General features: G+C 45.4%; 1 protein-coding gene across 3 annotated transcripts in view; it reads left to right on the top strand.

The window, feature by feature from the left end:
* UBE3B (ubiquitin protein ligase E3B) overlaps positions 1-21,235 on the top strand; it is a 143,104-nt gene that overhangs the window by 96,009 nt on the left and 25,860 nt on the right. For all 3 annotated transcript variants that reach the window (XM_063913237.1, XM_063913235.1, XM_063913236.1), the window contains exons 20-24: positions 6,751-6,927; positions 7,006-7,116; positions 7,197-7,334; positions 8,075-8,140; positions 10,054-10,112. In XM_063913237.1, coding sequence (XP_063769307.1) covers positions 6,751-6,927; positions 7,006-7,116; positions 7,197-7,334; positions 8,075-8,140; positions 10,054-10,112 — 551 coding nt within the window. The remainder of the gene's footprint in view (positions 1-6,750; positions 6,928-7,005; positions 7,117-7,196; positions 7,335-8,074; positions 8,141-10,053; positions 10,113-21,235) is intronic.

Genomic DNA, 21,235 nt, shown 5'->3' with positions numbered 1-21,235 from the left:
TGCATGCAAAAATCAACTGTTAGATGGCTGTAAAAAGTTGGTGCATATTGAGCTCAAAGTGCAAAGTTAAAAGAAAAGCTGGTTAGAATTGTAAAGCTTATTGATACTTCACCAATGTTGAACTGGTATATGGAAAGTTCGGAAGCAAACTTATGATAATGCTGGCTGAGCTGGGTCCACCTGTCTCACGTCCATAAGCCTTGTTTGATTCACTGACCAATAGCGTAGCCAACCGCTCTGCGGCGGTTCCCTGGGGCAAGTCCTGCCGTTGGTGGTGCAGTGTACTGGCGGCTGACACTAGGCCAGGATGGGACGGAGAGCAGAGAGTCCCACGTGCAAGTCCTGGGTAGCAGTGGACGCTGTGGTGCCGCGTTCCGCGACTTCCGGGTTCGGGGCTTCCGGTTGCGTTCCACCTGCGTTCCACAGTCGGATGAGTCACCTGACGCGTTTCTCCGCCTCCAAAGTGGGCGGTTTCATCAGAGGTATGCTTAATGGTGTTTGTGGTCTCAATTTATATCAGCTTGTAGCTCCTTATTGGTTACCAGAAAACGGGTTATCTTTAACACTTTGTATGTACTGTTATTATGAGAAAAAAAACAGTAGTAGAACAGCATCAATAGCCGTGCAAAAATTTTTTGGGATCAATAATATATTGAATAAAGGCAATCTTAAAACACATATGTGAATGATAACTATATGCCTATAAGGCCACATTGAGATGTTCATTAACTAATCATACATATTTAAATATCCAATTTGGACTACAAGTGTTATAATCATTTATAAGGCTAGATCTGGGAGACATAGCTAATAAAGTGCTAATGCTAAGTATACATAGAATAAGTCCCGGTATGTTTCTGCTACCTAAAATCCTGATGGATTGTGACTTTGAGCAGACTGTTATTATATAATTATATAGTTATAATATCATTCATAGAATAGACAAATACAGAGGAGGAATATTCATCTAGGGGATCCCACATTTATATGATCCACTTCATGGAGGGCTTTTAACAGGATCTGATCAGGATAACCCTGTTCTTGAAAGGCTAGGTATAATTTGTGTGCTTGTTCTCTATAGCTGGTCTCCCTGGAACAATTCCTCTTGAGCCTTAAAAACTGGCTCTTCGGTATGTTATTACGCCATGCTTGGAGGTGGCTGTTACTGTACATAAGGAAGCCATTGGTGTCAACTGTTTTGAAGTGAGTTTCTGTATGTATGCAGTCGTCTACACATGAAGACACATCTGTGGGATGAGGGGGAAGTTATAAATAGCTACATTAGTAAAATCCTTCATCCCATTGCATTTTTTGTCTACTTATTTTTTGGTTTACCTAAGGATGTACTACTAATTAATTAAACAAAAGACACTTGGCCATTACATTTAAGTATTTGAAGTCTATGTATGTCTGAGGGTAGACCCACACATAACAGTAGGTTACATCTGTACTGAATATTTATGTGGGATCCCCTAGATGAATATTCCTCCTCTGTATTTGTCTATTCTATGAATGATATTATAACTATATAATTATATAATAACAGTCTGCTCAAAGTCACAATCCATCAGGATTTTAGGTAGCAGAAACATACCGGGACTTATTCTATGTATACTTAGCATTAGCACTTTATTAGCTATGTCTCCCAGATCTAGCCTTATAAATGATTATAACACTTGTAGTCCAAATTGGATAGTTAAATATGTATGATTAGTTAATGAACATCTCAATGTGGCCTTATAGGCATATCGTTATCATTCACATATGTGTTTTAAGATTGCATTTATTCAATATATTATTGATCCCAAAAAATTTTTGCACGGCTATTGATGCTGTTCTACTGATGGTTTTTTTCTCATAATAACAGTACATACAAAGGGTTAAAGATAACCCGTTTTCTGGTAACCAATAAGGAGCTACACGCTGATATAAATTGAGACCACAAACACCATTAAGCATACCTCTGATGAAACCGCCCACTTTGGAGGCGGAGAAACGCGTCAGGTGACTCATCCGACTGTGGAACGCAGGTGGAACGCAACCGGAAGCCCCGAACCCGGAAGTCGCGGAACGCGGCACCACAGCGTCCACTGCTACCCAGGACTTGCACGTGGGACTCTCTGCTCTCCGTCCCATCCTGGCCTAGTGTCAGCCGCCAGCACACTGCACCACCAACGGCAGGACTTGCCCCAGGGAACCGCCGCAGAGCGGTTGGCTACGCTATTGGTCAGTGAATCAAACAAGGCTTATGGACGTGAGACAGGTGGACCCAGCTCAGCCAGCATTATCATAAGTTTGCTTCCGAACTTTCCATATACCAGTTCAACATTGGTGAAGTATCAATAAGCTTTACAATTCTAACCAGCTTTTCTTTTAACTTTGCACTTTGAGCTCAATATGCACCAACTTTTTACAGCCATCTAACAGTTGATTTTTGCATGCAAGGAAAACAACACATTAAGTTGTGTCTAAATACCAGCAAGTCCTGAGGCCTAGGACACAGTCTTGAATACTACATATATGTTTATTTATTTTTATTTTTAACTGTGTATATGCAATGTAAAGGCACTCAGCCTTCCAGTGTTTATTTATTTATCTTTTAAAACTATTATTTTACCAATAAACTAATTTGTATATTTACAAAACCAGCAGCCGTTGTATTATCATCCCCTCTGAGCGCCCACATATTTTCTTTTTTCTGTTGTATATACGGTGGGTACCCAGGTCCACCATTGTGGGCAGCCAGAAGGGTGATTGGTACTTTTTGGAAAAACCATACAAATTACAATATATTTTATATATATAAAAACAATATTGTTTTTTCTTTTTTAAACAACACTTTCTCTTAACTAAACAGCGCCCACATCTATCCTTTGGATATTCTCCCTCCCTTTTGTTTTTAATATGTGCTAAAGTTAGCAAAATAGTATCCCTATCTAGGGTATCAAGGTCAGCTGACAGGGTATCTGTCCAAGCTGCAACTGCACTACATACCCATGCCGACGCTATTGCCGGTCTAAGTAAAGTACCAGTATGTGTATAAATAGACTTTAATGTAGTCTCCTGCCTGCGGTCCGCAGGGTCCTTGAGGGTCGCTGTATCTGGAGACGGCAGCGCCACCTTCTTGGACAGGCGTGTTAGAGCCTTGTCCACTATGGGAGAGGATTCCCAACGTGCCCTGTCCTGTGTAGGGAAAGGGTACGCCATAAGAACCCATTTGGGAATCTGCAGTCTCTTATCTGGAGATTCCCAAGCTTTTTCAAATAACTCATTTAGTTCATGAGATGGAGGAAAGTTTACCACAGGTTTCTTTTCCTTATACATGCGCAACCTCGTGTCGGGAACAGAGGGGTCGTCTGTGATATGCAAAACATTTTTTATTGCAATAATCATATACTGAATAGTTTTTGCCACCCTAGGGTGCAATCTAGCATCATCATAGTCGACACTGGAATCAGAGTCAGTGTCGGTATCTGTGTCCACAATTTGTGACGGGACGCTTTTGAGACCCTGACGGGCCCTGTGAGTCGGTCCAATCCGTGGATTGACCCCCTGATGTCACCCTGGATTCTGCTTTGTCTAGCATCTTATGTAATGATGCTACACTTGCATTTAACATATGCCACATATCCATCCATTTCTGAGTCTGCACTACCGACGGGGGGACACCACTCATCTCCTCCACCTCCTCCTTTGATAAGCCTTCCGCTTCAGACATGCTGACACGCACGTACCGACCCCCCACACACGCAGGGATATAACTATACGGGGACAATTCCCCAACTAGGCCCTTTGGAGAGACAGAGAGAGAGTATGCCAGCACACACCCAGCGCCAAACTGACACTGGAAAACCCAGATAGCGCTTTTATATATAATGCCAATGTTATTCCCACTCACTGCGCTTGAAATGTGCCCCACTCCTCTTTTTTTCAGCCCTCTGATGCGTTCAGCAGGGGAGAGTCCGGGGAGCCAGCGTTCTCTGCAGCTTCTGTGGAGAAAATGGTGCTGGTTAGTGCTGAGGGATCAAGCTCCACCCCCTCCAGCGGCGGGCTTCGGTCCCGCTTCAATTTCATTAAAATGGCGGGGGATCGTCTATTTGCTGCCTCCGCAGCCTAATATATATATTTGTGCCAAAAACTAGATTTATTGCTGCCCAGGGCACCCCCCCTGCGCCCAGCACCCATCTGTGCCTGTGTGTGTTGTGATCTGAAGTCTTCTCTTCTTCTCATACTCACCCGGCTTCTATCTTCCGGCTCTGCAAGGAGGACGGCAGCGCGGCTCCGGGACGAACCCCAGGGTGAGACCTGTGTTCCGACTCCCTCTGGAGCTAATGGTGTCCAGTAGCCTAAGAAGCAGATCCTATCATTTAAGTAGGTCTGCTTCTCTCTCCTCAGTCCCACGATGCAGGGAGTCTGTTGCCATCAGTGCTCCCTGAAAATAAAAAACCTAACAAAATTCTTTTACACAGAAAAACTCAGGAGAGCTCCCTGTAATGCACCCTATCTCCTCTGGGCACAAGATCTAACTGAGGTCTGGAGGAGGGGCATAGAGGGAGGAGCCAGTGCACACCCATGCTAAAAGTTCTTTATAGGTGCCCATGTCTCCTGCGGAGCCCGTCTATACCCCACGGTCCTTACGGAGTCCCCAGCATCCTCTAGGACGTAAGAGAAAACCGTTTTTATAATTATTTTATACAACATAGGGGTCAATCCTATTAGGTTTGAGTTGTGAGTTGATTCATGAAACTCGTAGACATCTGCATGAATGCGCACTTCCAAGAATTGTCCAATCCAATGAAATATGCTTATTTGCGGTACTCGCAGAAAGGATTTGTGAATTGTTGGTCTTATGCGATGTGAGAGAAGTGCATGAAAAAGTGGGATGACCTTCCTGAACCCCCAAAAAAATTACAATTTAGTTTTCATGCAGATGGCTGTTAGTGGTCATAAAGAAAGTACTTGAGATTTTTAAATGGTGTTAATTGGCTGATTTGTGCATTATTTTTTTTAAAGTAAAAAAAAATATTTATTTAAAAGTTTCTTATATAGCGCATCAAATTACCTTGTACTTTACAATTGGATACAATAGTGATAAAATAAAACTGGGTAATAACAGACAGTAATAGAGGTAGGAGAGGACCCTGCTCATAAATTTACTATGTATAGGGATTATAAAACGCCAACTTTTTTCATTTACTTTCATACAAAAAAATGGAAAAAAGCAGGAAAAAATATGGGGTACTTTGAGGTGACATTAAATGTAAAAAAAATAACAATCTTTTTTTCCCCAAAAGTATTTAAATACTGTAATCAAATTTGGAGTGCATAAAGCAACAGAGAAGTTGATTTTGGAGTAATTTTAAACCCCCAAAAATGACATGTAATTATGAGACTAATAAAGCAAATTGGAACTTCCAACTGCCTAAATAGTCATTAGGGACGGTGTCTAAGGGGTTCTGCATGGTGTCCTGACATTTAAACTTAAAATAAGGATTTTCACAACCATTGCTCACACTTAGTGAGGTGAAAATGGAAAATGCAAGTTTACGCTGCCTGGTTTTAATGCAAGTTTCTAAGTGGAATGCTAAATTCTAAATTGCAGAGAAAATCGCAGCTCTGCAACTTGCACCTAACAGTACTGATAAAGAGAAAGAGTGGCAGTGCTAGCTAATTAAACCGGATGGATTGTTAGAATGAATTCAGAAATTTAATACACAAATGAAGTATAAAAACAATGCTCAGTTGATCACCATGGACAGGGCCGGTTCCGGGGCTTCTGGCGCCCCGGGCGGCATTAGGGGGCGTGGCTTTGTACAGGGGGCGTGGTCATTTACGCCCCCTGTAGAGACTGAAATGATGTGCGGTGCGCGATGACGTCATCGCACACCGCACAGTAAAGGGCCTCTCCACAAAGGGAAACTAGACGCGTACGTGTGTAGTTTGCCTTCCCAGCGGCAGCTGGGGGCAGCGGCCAGCGGCAGCAGGCGGGCAGCGGGGGGGCACACAGCAGCAGCGGATCTTGCCCTCCGGAAGGCGGCGCCCCGGGCAAAAGTCCTGCTTGCCCGTGGCAAGATCCGCTACTGACCATGGATTATCAATCTTACTGAACTTTGCCTGTTCGTATTGAATGACACTGGGCCTAAGGCAAATGTGAGTGGACAGTTAGTACTTCTTAAGACTGACAACACAGTCACAGGAAAGGTTGTACCACACGTTCATTGCTGGAGGAAAAAAAGTCCCATAAACATGGATGTTTAGAATGTGGGGTCCTCACCAGAGTTACGGTGTCCTTTAGGTGGAATCCGATCCTTAGATGAAAATAAGAATGTCCAACAAATAGTTGTTTAGATGAGGGTCCAGTGATGGTCCAGGCAAAGGTAAAATCCATCCAATGAATTTAGGGGTGACAGGAGGCCTTGTTTAGCGCTCGATTCCAACTTGTTGGTTATATTTCCTCCTCTGGCATTGCATCTAGAGGGCTTTTAGTTGTTGCCTCACTACTAGTTAGAGTACCCTCTTCAATTTAAAATTTCTTGAGGTTCTGTTAAACACTTAATTGGGGTTTAAATATAGTAAATTTTTGCTTTATATGCAACCTCTTTTTTGCATGGTATAAAATTTGTTAATATTGCTGTTGGGGGTTTTGATGGAGATGGGGAGCTGGAAACAGGAAAAGGCGGAGGAAAAAAATTAATAAATTACTTGTTTATTTATGTCAGTTTGTAGTTACCTGTTGTGTTTGCTTGATAGGATGGGTATGACCAGCTGAGACAGCTCTCCCAGAATGCAATGAAAGGTGTTATTCGAGTGAAATTTGTCAATGACCTAGGGGTAGATGAGGCTGGAATTGACCAAGATGGAGTCTTTAAAGAATTCTTAGAGGAGATCATTAAGAAAGTGTTTGATCCTGCACTGAATCTTTTCAAGGTAATTGACAAGCCAGGTAAGTTTCGTACTCCTCAGTGCTTCCTTTATTATATATTTTTTTCATCTCAATTCCTTCAGACTACCAGCTCTGGAGATCGATTATACCCATCTCCTACGTCTTATATCCATGAGAACTACCTCCAGTTGTTTGAGTTTGTAGGGAAGATGCTGGGAAAGGCAGTCTACGAGGTATATTAACGTCCAGAAATTCTACTCCAAAAAACTCAATGCAGCTGTTAAACTGAAATCTTGTGCATTTGCCATTGTAGGGTATTGTGGTGGATGTTCCCTTTGCTTCCTTCTTTGTCAGCCAGCTGCTAGGGCACCATCACAGCATTTTCTACAGCTCTGTGGATGAGCTGCCGTCTCTGGACTCTGAGTTCTACAAGAATCTCACATCCATTAAGGTCAGTGTGGCATGAGTCACTTATATTTTGTATTCTTACAGTACGTAGTGGTGATGATAACCTATATGTGTAAACATGACAAGAACCATTTATTAAACAATTATACATTTCTCAAAATTAATACCAGCTGTATTATGAAATCATTAAAAAAAAATCGGTTTCCATTAATGTTTCCAGTTCAGTAAATCAAATTGTTATTCTGATTATTTTATGAATAAATATCTTTTTAAGCAGTGTTGTGTAATTTTCCCAGGCACAATAAAATTAGTAGTTTCTTACGATATACAATCCTGTCATTTCATTTTAGCTACCTTAAGTGCAGTGCACTTAATAGTGCATACCTCCCAACATGACCCTCTCCAGGAGGGACACAATGCTCTGCTTCTGGACTTTTCTCCTAATGTATGATTGCCATCACCTGTGTTGAACAGGTTAATGGATAAGAAAGGTGTTTCAGCACAGGTGATGGCAATCATACAGTAAGAGAAAAGTCCAGAAGAAGAGCATTGTGTCCCTCCTGGAGAGGGTCATGTTGGGAGGTATGATAGTGTGCCATTAAAAAAATGTTGGTCGATTGTTATTAAGTTGTTAGCATATCAGTTTTTGAAGATTTGATACTTGCAAAGCTCTCCTTATTCATCTACTCATAGTAAAATCAGATAACTGTATATGGCAGTTCTGCAGAAACTCCACAGACTGGATTGTGACATTGTGTTTTATTGATGTGTAATATTTTGCAGCGTTACGACGGAGATATTGGCGATCTAGGCCTCACACTTTCTTATGATGAAGACGTCATGGGTCAGGTATATGATTGTTTAATTTGTTTGAAATTATTTTTGTCTTAGACCCCTCAATCATGGCTAACATAGGGGCAGATGTATTAAACCTGGAGAAGTGATAAAGCAGTGATACGTGCAAGGTGATAACGCACCAGCCAATCAGCTCCTAAATGTTAATTTACATATTGGAGCTGATTGGCTGGTGCGTTCTGATCATGCACTTATCGCTGCTTGATCATTGCTTTATCACTTCTCCGGGCTTAATACATCTGCCCCACAGTCCTGTAACTGGACAATTGAGTGGTAGCAGATGTGAAATATCACATAGGGCAGTAAAACAATGTAGCACCAGCTTTTGCCTTACATACAGATGTGTCCTTTTATATCTGTTGTTTGTGCTGCAGTATGTGTGCCATGAAAAAGGGGCATGCGCAGTGTTCGCCCTCACAATCCCATAGGATTGCATGGTGCGAACGGTGCCACAGGATGGTGTACTGTGTCGGGTACATGCATGGAAATTGGCATGCTGTGCCGCGCTGCCAGCGACAGTGTAAGTTAACACATCGGTATATGGCTCAATCATTAGTCATGTCACGGATATGTATTGCTTTGGGGGACCATATAAAAGGTGCACATCTACATAGAACTTGCAGAACACTAGGCTGACATGGGTGCTCTATGAAAGATGTTTTCATAGGTATGTACAAGACTTGGAGTTTTGGGTCATATTCAGGTGCATTGGGCCTGATTCAGATCCAAACGCAATGCTGATGCAGCAGCAGTCCTTTTCAGTGACAGAACTGTGAGGCATCCAAGTGTAGCAGCCACGCACACGTGAACAGGGACTCCCACCGAAGCCATGGCAACATGGACAGTGGCAACATGGACTGTGTAATGGCTAGCATTACTGCATCACAGCACTGAGGTCATGAGTTCAATTCCCACCATGGCCCTAACGGTTGTAGTTTGTATATTCTCCCCGTGCTTGCATGTGTTTCCACCGGGTACAATCCAAAAATATACTGGTAGGTTAATTGGCTCCAAACAAAATTAGCCCTAGTGTGTATGTGTGTGTGTGTGTGTGTGTACATGTGGTCGGAAATATAGTTTGTAAACTCCACTGGGGCAGGGACTGATGTGAATGGCCAAATAGTCTTTGTAAAGCGCTGCGGAATATGTGTGTGCTATATAAATAACTGGTAATAATAATAATAACATGCTCAGCAACTGCGTACTCCTTCACAACTGTGACACAGACTCAAGGAACATCAACTCCCTGAGTGCCTTCATGGCCATGTGGCTGCGACGCTGGCGCCATGTTTTATGCGTACTAGATCACAGGTGCACAATAAGACACCTCTCAAAAACTGGTAATGGCATGCATGCGTTTTTGCAGACACTCCCCGTTACCTCCCCCCACAATGCCTCTTCCTGTCACTCACTCTGCGACTGATTCCTCATTGCAAGTGATTCATTTACAAACTATAATTGTGGAAGTGTCTTGTAAAGGCACCCCCCTCCTTTATAAGACACTGCCACAATTATAGTATGTAAATATTTGTAGTTAGGGCCCTTTTTCATGTTTGTTAGCAAACCGGTAAACCATGTTGCACCTCAGGTCGGGCAGATATAACATGCAGAGAGATTTGGGTGGGGTGTGTTCAAACGGAAATCTAAATTGCAGTGTAAAAATAAAGCAGCCAGTATTTACCTGCACAGAAATAAAATAACCCACCCAAATCTAACTCTCTGCACATGTTACATCTGCCCCACCTGCAGTGCAACATGGTTTTTCTCATTAGTGTGCTTTTTTGGTTTGCTGACAATCCTGAATAACCCCCTTAGTCCTATTTTCATTAATATTGCATAGAATTGGATCTGCATGAAAGTTCAAGAACTTGGGCTGAAATACATATATGTATTTATATGTTTTGCAGCTGGTATGTCATGAGCTTATTCCAGGAGGGAAATCCATTACAGTTACCAATGAAAACAAGTGAGTACTGAGTTTTATGTATTGCTTGAAAGATAAATGTATTTTAAGAATTACTTCTCGTTCTATTAAGAAGTGTGTTTGTTGCTGCTGTCTGTCTGTTTTTTTGGGGAATCGCTATTAAGGTAGCTCAGTTCAGTCTTGGAGGAGCCAGTGCTTTTGAGGTGACTTGTGGTTGTTGGTTTTCCAAGACCTTGACAAACAGGTGTAATGATAATTCACTAAATAAATAATAAATCCCCGGTTATTGCTTTGTGCTTTGCCTCCGTGGAGTCCTGGCATGATGTATACTGCATGATTTATCAGATTTTGAAAATCACAGTGAAAGTTGCATAAGTATTTCTCATTCGTCCTATCTGGGGGACACTACCAAAACTAGGAGCAAGCACAAAATTTAAACTAAACTTGTTTGTAAAGGTATGGTCCTCCTTTTATAAATTCCATCAGGCCATGGGACCTCCGTTTTACTTTGAGTTAGCTGCTGGATTTTCTAACGTTTTATTTAAGCTTATGCCACTTAATCATTGCAGAGTCCGGCTTCCGGTGGAGAAGTTTTTCAGTCTCTGCTGCTTTTGCGATCGGGCACTTACAGGTGTCAGCTACTGGCCTCCTGCCTCTCAATTAGAAATGGGGACCGTGCAGGAAACCACAACAACAACAACAACAACAGTGAATCCATCTTTCTCACTGCAATTGAGACTGGACTCCCTTTGTTGGGCATCCAGTAGCTGGGAGGGATGGTCAATGCTGGCTCTCCACAGTAGTTGGCCCGCACCTTTGCCAAGATTTTGGTGTGGTCTGACAAGAACCTCGGTTGAAACACATCCATGTCTCTCCTGCAGGGAGCTTCTTTTTTTTTTTTTTTTAACAATAGTGTGCCAAAATTCCTATAGCTCCATATACTTCCATTATTATTCCACCTCCAATTAGTGGGAGTGGCTTGCAGAGAATACTGTACATGCAGGAGGCGGTACAGTAAGTCAGTTTGCATATTTTCAGTGTTACAGTTTGGTTGTTGTTTTCAACTGGAATTGCAGGTTCTTTCCATTCTTTCCAGATACATTGTGATTCTTGTGTCCTAGAGCCCTTCTTGTAAGTAAAGTCTGACTTCTGTTAAAACTAATGGCCCAAGCTAAGCCTTGGTCAGATGCTTTATTGCTCCATGTCTGTTTTTATGGAGCTGAACTGTTTTCACTGTATTGTGTGACACAGTTTACTTTATGCAATGTAGCCTGCTGAAGGGAATGCGATATTAACATGCACACTCTATATGCCGACGATATGTAGATTTTCTCTTACGTCCTAGAGGATGCTGGGGACTCCGTAAGGACCATGGGGTATAGATGGGCTCCGCAGGAGACATGGGCACCATAAAGAACTTTAGAATGGGTGTGCACTGGCTCCTCCCTCTATGCCCCTCCTCCAGACCTCAGTTAGATCCTGTGCCCAGAGGAGACTGGGTGCATTACAGGGAGCTCTCCTGAGTTTCTCTGAAAAAATAATTTTGTTAGGTTTTTTATTTTCTGGGGATCACTGCTGGCAACAGGCTCCCTGCATCGTGGGACTGAGGAGAGAGAAGCAGACCTACTTAAGTGATAGGCTCTGCTTCTTAGGCTACTGGACACCATTAGCTCCAGAGGGAGTCGGAACGCAGGTCTCCCCTTGCCGTTCGTCCCAGAGCCGCGCCGCCGTCCTCCTCACAGAGCCGGAAGATAGAAGCCGGGTGAGTATAAGAAGAAAGAAGACTTCGAAGGCGGCAGAAGACTTCTGATCTTCCCTACCGCTGCGCGCCATTACTCCCATACACAACACACACTAGCAGGCACTGATGGGTTCATGGCGCAGGGGGGGCGCCCTGGGCAGCAATATAAACCTCTAGGACTGGCATATAAGTATATATAGGCTGCGGAGGCAGTAGTTATAAAAATCCCCCGCCAGTTATACAAAATTGAGCGGGACCGAAGCCTGCCGCTGGAGGGGGCGGAGCTTGGTCCCACAACACTAACCAGCGCCATTTTCTCCACAGTGTACTGCAGAGAAGCTGGCTCCCTGGACTCTCCCCTGCTGAATACGGTGACACAGGGCTGAAAAGAGGGGGGGCACTTGTAAGGCGCAGTGAGTGTATTACACAGATAATTATATATAAAAAAAGCGCTATATTATCTGGGAATTTGTTTCCAGTGTCAGTTGGCGCTGGGTGTGTGCTGGCATACTCTCTCTCTCTCTCTAAAGGGCCTTAGTGGGGAACTGTCTCCATATAAATATGTCCCTGTGTGTGTGGGGGTGGTCGACATGTCTGAAGCGGAAGGCTCATCTAAGGAGGAGGTGGAGCAGATGATTGTGATGTCTCCGTCGGCAACGCCGACTCCTGATTGGTTGGACATGTGGAATGTTTTAAATGCAAATGTGACCTTATTACATAAGAGGCTGGTCAAAGCAGAGTCCAGGGAAAAGCAGGGAGTCAATCCATGGCTTTGACTGTGTCACAGGGCCCTTCAGGGTCTCAAAAACGTACTCTATCCCAAATAGCAGACACTGATACCGACACGGATTCTGACTCCAGTGTCGACTACGATGATGCAAGGTTACACCCAAGGGTGGCCAAATGTATTAATTATATGATCATTGCAATAAAAGATGTTTTGCATATCACAGATGACCCCTCTGTCCCTGACACGAGGGTGCGCATGTATAAGGAAAAGAAACCTGAGGTAACCTTTCCCCCATCTCATGAGCTGAACGAGTTATTTGAAAAAGCTTGGGAAACTCCAGACAAAAAACTGCAGATTCCCAAGAGGATTCTTATGGCGTATCCTTTCCCTGCGCAGGGCAGGGTACGGTGGGAATCCTCGCCCAGGGTAGACAAGGCTTTAACGCGCTTGTCCAAGAAGGTGGCGCTTCCGTCTCCTGACATGGCAGCCCTCAAGGATCCTGCTGATCGCAGACAGGAAACTACCTTAAAATCTATTTATACGCATACGGGTACTTTACTCAGACCGGCAATAGCATCGGCATGGGTATGTAGCGCAGTTGCAGCTTGGACAGATACCTTGCCAGCTGACTTTGATACCCTAGATAGGGATACCATTTTATTGACTTTAGGTCATATTAAAGACGCAGTCTTATATATGAGAGACGCTCAAAGAGATGTTGGGCTGCTAGGTTCGAGAGCCAACGCCATGGCGATTTCTGCTAGGCGTGCCCTGTGGACCCGCCAATGGACGGGTGATGCCGACTCAAAGAAGCATATGGAGGTTTTACCTTACAAGGGTGAAGTTTTATTCGGGGAAGGTCTTGCGGACCTGGTTTCAACAGCTACCGCGGGTAAATCTACCTTTTTGCCTTTTGTTCCCCCGCAGCAAAAGAAAACTCCGCAATATCAGATGCAGTCCTTTCGGTCGCATAAGTCCAGAAGAGGTCGGGGCTCATCCTTCCTCGCCAGAGGTAAGGGTAGAGGGAAAAGAACGCCTGCTTCGGCTAGTTCCCAGGAACAGAAGTCCTCCCCAGCTTCTACTAAATCCACCGCATGACGCTGGGGCTCCACTGAGGGAGTCCGCGCCGGTGGGGGCACGTTTTCGACTCTTCAGCCAGGTCTGGGTTCGGTCAGACGTGGATCCTTGGGCAATGTAAATTGTATCCCAAGGCTACAAACTGGAATTCGAAGAGGTGCCCCCTCGCCGATTTTTCAAGTTGGCCTTGCCAGCTTCTCCCCCATAGAGGGCAGTAGTGTTAGCTGCGATTCAAAAGCTGTGTCAACAGCAGGGGATTATCAAGGTTCCCATAGTCCAACAGGGAAAAGGCTACTATTCGACCCTGTTCGTGGTCCCGAAGCCGGATGGCTCGGTCAGACCCATTTTAAATCTAAAATCCCTAAACCTGTACTTGAAAAAGTTCAAATTCAAGATGGAATCGCTCCGGGCAGTGATCTCCAGTCTGGAAGGGGGGGATTTCCCCATATATCCTCCTCATCAGTAGGAACCTGAGATTCGCTGTACAGGACTGTCATTACCTGTTTCAGACGTTGCCGTTTGGGCTTTCCACGGCCCTGAGAATTTTCACCAAGGTGATGGCGGAGATGATGGTGCTCCTGCGCAGGCAGGGAGTCACAATTATCCCGTACTTGGACGATCTCCTGATAAAAGCGAGATCGAGAGAACAATTGCTGAAGAGCGGATCGCTCTCCCTGAAAGTGCTACAACAGCACTGTTGGATTCTAAATCTGCCAAAGTCACAGTTGATTCCAATGACTCGACAATCATTCCTAGGCATGATTCTGGACACGGAACGGAAGAGGGTTTTTCTCCCAATGGAAAAAGCCTAGGACCTCCAGAACATGGTCAGAGACCTGCTAAAACCAAAAAAGAGTGTCTGTTCATCAATGCACTCGAGTTCTGGGGAAAATGGTGGCAGCCTACGAGGCCATCCCTTTCAGCAAGTTTCATGCGAGGACATTTCAGTGGGACCTTCTGGACAAGTGGTCCGGGTCCCATCTACAAATACATCAGAAGATAAGCCTGTCCCCCAGGGCCAGGGTGTCTCTTCTGTGGTGGCTGCAGAGTGCTCACCTTATAGAGGGTCGCAGGTTCGGCATTCAAGACTGGGTTCTGATGACCATGGACGCGAGCCTCTGAGGATGGGGAGCAGTCACACAAGGAAGAAATTTTCAGGGACTATGGTCAAGCCAGGAGGCTTGTCTGCACATCAACGTACTGGAATTGAGGGCCATATACAACGGCCTACGACAAGCGGAGAATCTTCTTCGCGACCTACCGGTTCTGGTTCAATCAGACAACGTCACAGCAGTGGCTCATGTAAACCGCCAAGGCGGGACAAGGAGCAGAGTGGCAATGGCGGAAACCACCAGTATTCTTCGCTGGGCGGAAAATCACGTAAGCGCTCTGTCAGCAGTCTTCATTCCAGGAGTGGACAACTGGGAAGCAGACTTCCTTAGCAGGCACGATCTCTATCCAGGAGAGTGGGGACTTCATCAAGAAGTTTTTGCAGAGATAACAAGTCTTTGGGGAATTCCTCAAATAGACATGATGGCGTCACGCCTCAACAAGAAGCTTCGGAGGTATTGTGCCAGGTCACGGGACCCTCAGGCAGTAGCGGTGGACGCCCGGGTGACACCATGGGTGTTTCAGTCGGTCTATGTTTTCCCTCCTCTTCCTCTCATCTCAAAAATATTGAGAATCATAAGACGAAAAAGAGTGCGGACAATACTCATTGTTCCAGATTGGCCTCGAAGGGCCTGGTACTCAGATCTTCAGGAAATGCTCACAGAAGATCCGTGGCCTCTTCCTCTCAGGGAGGACCTGTTACAGCAGGGGCCCTGCGTGTTCCAAGACTTACCGCGGTTACGTTTGACGGCATGGCGGTTGAACACCGAATCCTAGCTGGGAAAGGTATTCCAGAAGAAGTCATCCCTACGCTGATAAAGGCTAGGAAGGAGGTGACGGTGAAACATTATCACCGTATCTGGAGGAAATATGTTTCTTGGTGTGAAGCCAAACATGCTCCTACGGAGGATTTCCATCTGGGCCGTTTTCTCCACTTTCTACAGACAGGAGTGGATATGGGACTGAAGTTAGGCTCCATTAAGGTACAGATTTCGGCCTTATCTATATTCTTTCAGAGGGAATTGGCTTCTCTCCCAGAAGTCCAGACTTTTGTAAAGGGAGTGCTGCACATCCAGCCTCCTTTTGTGCCCCCAGTGTCACCATGGGACCTTAACGTGGTATTACGGTTCCTAAACTCTCACTGGTTTGAACCGCTTCAGACGGTTGAGTTAAAGTTTCTCACTTGGAAGGTGGTCATGTTGTAGGCCTTGGCATCTGCGAGGCGGGTGTCCGAATTGGCGTCCTTGTCTCACAAGAGCCCCTATCTGATTTTCCATATGGATAGAGCGGAGTTGAGGACTCGTCCTCAATTTTTGCCCAAGGTGGTTTCATCGTTTCATATGATCCAACCTATTGTGGTGCCTGTGGCTACGGAAGATTTGGAGGACTCCAAGTCCCTGGATGTAGTCAGGGCCTTAAAAATCTATGTAGCCAGGACGGCTCGGGTTATGAAAACAGAGGCACTGTTTGTCCTGTATGCGGCCAACAAAGTGGGCGCTCCTGCTTCGAAGCAGACTATTGCTCGCTGGATCTGTAACACGATTCAGCAGGCTCATTCTACGGCAGGATTGCCGTTACCAAATTCGGTAAAGGCCCATTCCACTAGGAAGTTGGGCTCTTCTTGGGCGGCTGCCCGAGGCGTCTCGGCTTTACAGTTTTGCCGAGCAGCTACCTGGTCGGGTTCAAACACTTTTGCAAAGTTCTATAAGTTTAATACCCTGGCTGATGAGGACCTTGCGTTTGCTCAGTCGGTGCTGCAGAGTCGTCCGCACTCTCCCGCCCGTTTGGGAGCTTTGGTATAAACCCCATGGTCCTTACGGAGTCCCCAGCATCCTCTAGGACGTAAGAGAAAATAAGATTTTAAACCTACCGGTAAATCTTTTTCTCCTAGTCCGTAGCGGATGATGGGCACCTGTCCCAGTGCGGACTACTTTCTGCAAGGCTTGTATATAGTTATTGCTTACATAAGGGTTATGTTACAGTTGTAATCAGTCTTTTCCTGATACTGTTTTGTTGCATACTGTTAACTGGTTGAGTATATTCCATGTTAAACGGTGTGGATGGTGTGGGCTGGTATGAATCTTGCCCTTGGATTAACAAAATCCTTTGCTCGTACTGTCCGTCTCCTTTGGGCACAGTTCTCTAACTGAGGTCTGGAGGAGGGGCATAGAGGGAGGAGCCAGTGCACTCCCATTCTAAAGTTCTTTATGGTGCCCATGTCTCCTGCGGAGCCCGTCTATACCCCATGGTCCTTACGGAGTCCCCAGCATCCTCTACGGACTAGGAGAAAAATATTTTACCGGTAGGTTTAAAGTCTTATTTTTTTTTAAGTTATGACACGTTACTCTGTTTGCATTAGTTTGAGTACTACATTACATGGGTCAAGTCCTGTGGAAATGCTTTTCAGTATGTCGATGGCATGTAGATTCATTGTCCATTTCTCTCTACCTTGGTGCTAGGTTGAATACTGTCTGTACTAGATTATATGCTCCCTCATCCAGGGTAGGTTGAGTGCTGACTTCAAGATTCTCTTGTGTGATTTTGTTACTGTCTCGGTATGTTAGATTGTATATTCTCTTTTATAGTTAAGTTACGTCACACTCTTTTCTCAACCCTGTGTGTACTGTCTTCAGGGCTCACACATGTTTTGGCTCACTACTCTCACTCTATGTTAGATAGAGTACTGACATTATTAGCTCACTTGTCATGCAGGGCCATAACTAAGGTGATGCGGCCGGTGCACTGCACACAGCACATATACCCTGTGGGCGGAATCGGCTGCATCCATCCGTGATCTCCTATGTATGCGCCGCCACCAGCTGCTCCTGCAGGCAGCCGTGCAGCTCTGGGCAGAGCATAGGCTGGGGTGAGCTGCGGACACGCAGGCACCGCGATCACCTCAGGCAGTGCCATCATACAACCAGCGCCAGCAGCATCACCTCATATTGGTCAGGGTTTTGGCTCCTCTCACAGGAGGATGGGAAGGCGGCAGGAGCTCCTCACTCAGGCACCACATGGGGAAAGAGCGGGCTTCGTGCGTCAGAGATCAGTGAAATGTAGATCTACAGTACAATAGATGTAAGAATGCAGCCCCCAATTACAGTGAGGCCGTGTTTGTGCAAACCATTGACCTCTGGGATCTGTCTGATACTCATCACAAAGTCTATCCACCTCAGAATACAATATGTGCCCTACAGTATGCTAGCTGGTGTCCTTTGCTCATGAAGTTATGAAAGCATTAAACATGACTGAATGCTGAGGCAGGGATAGCAGCCCATGACAGGCTCCTCTTTCTGATGAAATCAGCAATTCTCTTAAAAACAACTTATAGCAACTTTTCTTCAGCAGGTTACATTGGTTTCCACAGGGAAACATCGGGTAGTGTAGAGTGGATCTTGAACCAGAGGCACCAACAGGCTAAGGGGTATATGCAATTGCGGTCGAATTCCCGAAAATGTCGAAAAACTGGACTTTTTCGCCCCAAAAAAAATTTCGACAATGCAATACAGTACTTTTCGTAAAAAAAAACGGACTTTTCAAATTCGACTTTTTGAAATTTGACATTTGACAAATTCGACATTTCTGCAATGGTACAAATGCGGCTTTTCGACAAAAGTATATTCAATTGAAGAATGTAAATTCGACAACAGTGCTTTTTGACAGTAAATTCGTCATTTTCAATCCGCCTCACTTTGCTGGCGGAATGTAATAAAAATTTTTAAAAACATGTTTTTTTTTGTGTTTTTTTTAATTGCTAATAGCATATCTTTTTATATTAGAAGGGATTTAGGTACTTGGTTTGTCTATTTAGGAGGCACAAGTATTATTTATATATTTTTTAAAATATATATTTCTCTGACGTCCTAGTGGATGCTGGGACTTCCGTAAGGACCATGGGGAATAGCGGCTCCGCAGGAGACTGGGCACAAAGTAAAAGCTTTAGGACTAGCTGGTGTGCACTGGCTCCTCCCCCTATGACCCTCCTCCAAGCCTCAGTTAAGATTTTGTGCCCGGCCGAGAAGGGTGCAATCTAGGTGGCTCTCCTGAGCTGCTTAGAAGTAAAAGTATACTTAGGTTTTTTATTTTCAGTGAGTCCTGCTGGCAACAGGCTCACTACAGCGCGGGACTAAGGGGAGAAGAAGCGAACTCACCTGCGTGCAGAGTGGATTGGGCTTCTTGGCTACTGGACATTAGCTCCAGAGGGACGATCACAGGTTCAGCCTGGATGGGTCCCGGAGCCGCGCCGCCGGCCCCCTTACAGAGCCAGAAGAGCAAAGAGGTCCGGAGAAAGCGGCGGCAGAAGACGTTCCTGTCTTCAGATAAGGTAGCGCACAGCACTGCAGCTGTGCGCCATTGCTCTCAGCACACTTCACACTCCGGTCACTGAGGGTGCAGGGCGCTGGGGGGGAGCGCCCTGAGACGCAATAAAACTTGATAAAAACCTTATGTGGCTAAAGAAATGCATCACATATAGCTCCTGGGCTATATGGATGCATTTAACCCCTGCCAGTTTTCCAGAAAAAAGCGGGAGAAAAGGCCGCCGTGAAGGGGGCGGAGCCTATCTCCTCAGCACACAAGCGCCATTTTCTTTCACAGCTCCGCTGGAAGGACGGCTCCCTGACTCTCCCCTGCAGACTACACTACAGAAACAGGGTAAAACAAGAGAGGGGGGCACTATTGGCAGCTAATATATAATACAGCAGCTATAAAGGGAGTAACACTTATATAAGGTTATCCCTGAATATATATAGCGCTCTGGTGTGTGCTGGCAAACTCTCCCGCTGTCTCCCCAAAGGGCTAGTGGGGTCCTATCCTCTGTCAGAGCATTCCCTGTGTGTGTGCTGGGTGTCGGTACGATTGTGTCGACATGTATGAGGAGGAAAATGATGTGGAAGCAGAGCAATTGCCTGTGTTAGTGATGTCACCCCCTAGGGAGTCGACACCTGACTGGATGGTTGTATTTAAAGAATTACGTGACAATGTCAGCACTTTGCAAAAACTGTTGACGACATGAGACAGCCGGCAAATCAGTTAGTGCCTATTCAGGCGTCTCAGACACCGTCAGGGGCGCTAAAACGCCCGTTACCTCAGATGGTCGACACAGACCCAGACACGGATACTGAATCCAGTGTCGACGGTGAGGAGACGAACGTAATGTCCAGTAGGGCCACACGTTACATGATCACGGCGATGAAGGAGGCATTGAACATTTCTGACACTACAAGTACCACAAAAAAGGGTATTATGTGGGGTGTGAAAAAACTACCAGTAGTTTTTCCTGAATCAGATGAATAAAATGAGGTGTGTGATAAGGCGTGGGTTTCCCCCGATAAAAAACTGCTGATTTCTAACAAATTATTGGCACTATACCCTTTCCCGCCAGAGGTTAGGGCACGTTGGGAAACACCCCCTAGGGTAGATAAGGCGCTCACACGCTTATCAAAACAAGTGGCGTTACCGTCTCCTGATACGGCCGCCCTCAAGGAACCAGCTGATAGAAGGCTGGAAAATATCCTAAAAGGTATATACACACATACTGGTGTTATACTGCGACCAGCAATCGCCTCAGCCTGGATGTGCAGCGCTGGAGTGGCTTGGTCTGATTCCCTGACTGAAAATATTGATACCCTGGATAGGGACAGTATATTATTAACTATAGAGCATTTAAAGGATGCATTACTATATATGCGTGATGCACAGAGGGATATTTGCACCCTGGCATCAAGAGTGAGTGCGATGTCCATTTCTGCCAGAAGGGCGTTATGGACGCGACAGTGGTCAGGTGATGCAGATTCCAAACGACATATGAAAGTATTGCCGTATAAAGGGGAGGAGTTATTTGGGGTCGGTCTATCAGACCTGGTGGCCACGGCAACGGCTGGAAAGTCCACCTTTTTACCCCAGGTCACCTCTCAGCAGAAAAAGACACCGTCTTTTCAAACTCAGTCCTTTCGTTCCCATAAGAACAAGCGGGCAAAAGGCCACTCATTTCTGCCCCGGGGCAGAGGAAGAGGAAAAAGACTGCACCAGGCAGCCTCTTCCCAGGAGCAGAAGCCCTCCCCCGCTTCTGCCAAGTCTTCAGCATGACGCTGGGGCTTTACAAGCGGACTCAGGCACGGTGGGGGCCCGTCTCAAAAATTTCAACGCGCAGTGGGCTCACTCGCAAGTGGACCCCTGGATCCTGCAGGTAGTATCACAGGGGTACAAATTGGAATTCGAGACGTCTTCCCCTCGAAGATTCCTGAAGTCTGCTCTACCAACGTCTCCCTCCGACAGGGAGGCAGTATTGGAAGCTATTCACAAGCTGTATTCCCAGCAGGTGATAATCAAGGTACCCCTCCTACAACAGGGAAAGGGGTATTATTCCACGCTGTTTGTGGTACTGAAGCCGGACGGCTCGGTGAGACCAATTTTAAATCTAAAATCCTTGAACACTTACATAAAAAGGTTCAAGTTCAAGATGGAATCACTCAGAGCAGTGATAGCGAATCTGGAAGAAGGGGACTA

The sequence above is a fragment of the Pseudophryne corroboree genome, chromosome 1 (assembly GCF_028390025.1).
Source record: "Pseudophryne corroboree isolate aPseCor3 chromosome 1, aPseCor3.hap2, whole genome shotgun sequence".
In the NCBI taxonomy this organism is placed as follows: domain Eukaryota; kingdom Metazoa; phylum Chordata; class Amphibia; order Anura; family Myobatrachidae; genus Pseudophryne; species Pseudophryne corroboree.
Note: the sequence above shows the minus strand (reverse complement) of the source record. Positions and strands in the feature narration are given on the sequence as shown.